Below are 2425 nucleotides of genomic sequence, written 5' to 3'. Positions count from 1 at the left end.
TTGTTGAAAACAATTGGCCTGTGGTCTTAGTACTGTAGGAGTCATGTTGGTGTGTGACATTTACAATAAATCTGGCTGAGCAGAGGTCTGTGTGTGTGAGGAAGGGATGGGGTGATGTTCATGTGTGGCCATGTGTAGGATGTGGCTCCTTGCAGTAACAGTAAAAAAAAGTGGCTCTTGTCTGACTGGTTGGCCAGTTAGTTAAAGTACCAATGATTGTCACACACACACTAGGTGTGGTGAAATTTGTCCTCTGCATTTGACCCATCCCCTTGTTCACCCCCTGGGAGGTGAGGGGAGCAGTGGGCAGCAACGGTGCCGCGCCCGGGAATCATTTTTGGTGATTTAACCCCCAATTCCAACCCTTGATGCTGAGTGCCAAGCAGGGAAGTAATGGGTGCCATTTTTATAGTCTTTGGTATGACTCGGCCGGGTTTGAACTCACAACCTACCGATCTCAGGGCGGACACTCTAACCACTAGGCCACTGAGTATAGACCGTACTATTGCTACATACATTTTTAAATATTTCAGTTTACTTTGTTGTAATCTTGTACACGCATACTTTGGCAAGATTATTTATGAAAAGCCAGAACACAACTTCAAGTAGCCATTTTGTGCTGGGACCTTTTGCTATTCAAAACTTTTATTTTGATATGCGCACCAAAAAAAACCATCCCAAAACGGAAGACAGAAAATCAATAAATACTGAACGGCTGGTGGGAAAAAAAAAAAAAAAAAAAAAAAAAGGATGATTAGCCCATTTCCTCATCGTCCTCCTCGCCGAACTCTCCCTCCTCCTCGGCGGTGGCGTCCTGGTACTGCTGGTACTCGGACACCAGGTCGTTCATGTTGCTCTCGGCCTCGGTGAACTCCATCTCATCCATGCCCTCGCCCGTGTACCAGTGGAGGAAAGCCTTACGCCGGAACATGGCTGTGAACTGCTCGGAGATACGCTTGAACAGCTCCTGGATGGCCGTGCTGTTGCCAATGAAGGTGGCGGCCATCTTCAGGCCCCGGGGAGGAATGTCGCACACGGCCGTCTTGACGTTGTTGGGGATCCATTCCACAAAGTAGCTGCTGTTCTTGTTCTGCACATTGAGCATCTGCTCGTCCACCTCCTTCATGGACATGCGGCCGCGGAAGATGGCGGCCACCGTGAGGTAGCGGCCTTGGCGCGGGTCGCAGGCGGCCATCATGTTCTTGGCGTCGAACATCTGTTGGGTGAGCTCGGGCACGGTGAGCGACCTGTACTGCTGGCTGCCTCTGCTGGTGAGGGGAGCGAAGCCCGGCATGAAGAAGTGCAGACGGGGGAAGGGCACCATGTTGACCGCCAGCTTCCGCAGGTCAGCGTTGAGCTGCCCGGGGAACCTGAGGCAGGTGGTGACGCCGCTCATGGTGGCGGAGACCAGGTGGTTGAGGTCGCCGTAGGAGGGCGTGGTGAGCTTGAGGGTGCGGAAGCAGATATCGTACAGAGCTTCATTGTCGATGCAGTAGGTCTCGTCCGTGTTTTCCACCAGCTGGTGCACAGACAGCGTGGCGTTGTAGGGCTCCACCACTGTGTCCGACACTTTGGGGGAAGGCACCACGCTGAAGGTGTTCATGATACGGTCCGGGTACTCTTCTCGGATTTTGCTGATGAGCAGAGTACCCATGCCGGAGCCGGTGCCTCCGCCCAGGGAGTGTGTGAGCTGGAAACCTTGGAGGCAGTCGCAGCTCTCCGCCTCTTTTCGCACCACGTCCAAGACTGAATCCACCAGCTCCGCCCCTTCCGTGTAGTGACCTTTGGCCCAGTTGTTACCAGCACCGCTCTGGCCTGCGAGAGCAGTGGACAATGAGCCACCAAAACTGTAAAAAGTTCTCATAATTTTGACTTTTTATCTCGCAATTGACTTTCCTGTCTCATAATTTATTTTCTTTATCTCATAAATATACATTCTTATCTCATAAATTTAGATTTTATATGACTATATTTCGACTTATCATATAATTATGACATTGTAGCTCTTCATTTTGACTTTTCATCTCAAAATTATGACTTTTTATATAATATAAATTACTTTCTATCTCTCATAATTTCGATTATCTTATCTCATCATTTCAATTTTTTAATCTCATTAGTTTTTTATCTCATAATTTTATCTCAAACCTATGACCTTTTATCTCATAAAATTGACTTCTCTCATAAATTTACTTTTTAATCATTTAGCTTTTTATCTCATAATCATTTTTTTATCTCATAATTTCGAATTTTTATCTCAAACCTATGACGTTTTATCTCATAAAATTGACTTTTTATTCATTAGGTTTTTAATCTCATAATTATTACTTTTTAATCCCAAAATTTCGACTTTTTATCTCAAACCTATGAGGTTTTCTCTCATAAAATTGACTATTCATTATGTTTTTATCTCATATTACTTTTT

The 2425-nt window shown here is 46.0% G+C and overlaps 1 protein-coding gene across 2 annotated transcripts in view; it reads right to left on the bottom strand.

Moving 5' to 3' along the window:
* Nucleotides 1–627: 627 nt before the first annotated feature.
* The window catches only part of LOC133619461 (tubulin beta-1 chain-like), a 5129-nt gene continuing 3331 nt past the window's right edge, over nucleotides 628–2425 (bottom strand). For both annotated transcript variants that reach the window (XM_061980497.2, XM_061980498.2), the window contains one exon: nucleotides 628–1815. In XM_061980497.2, coding sequence (XP_061836481.1) covers nucleotides 755–1815 — 1061 coding nt within the window. In that variant the 3' untranslated portion in view covers nucleotides 628–754. The remainder of the gene's footprint in view (nucleotides 1816–2425) is intronic.

This window comes from Nerophis lumbriciformis, linkage group LG20 (assembly GCF_033978685.3).
Source record: "Nerophis lumbriciformis linkage group LG20, RoL_Nlum_v2.1, whole genome shotgun sequence".
Classification (NCBI taxonomy): Eukaryota; Metazoa; Chordata; class Actinopteri; order Syngnathiformes; family Syngnathidae; genus Nerophis; species Nerophis lumbriciformis.
Note: the sequence above shows the minus strand (reverse complement) of the source record. Positions and strands in the feature narration are given on the sequence as shown.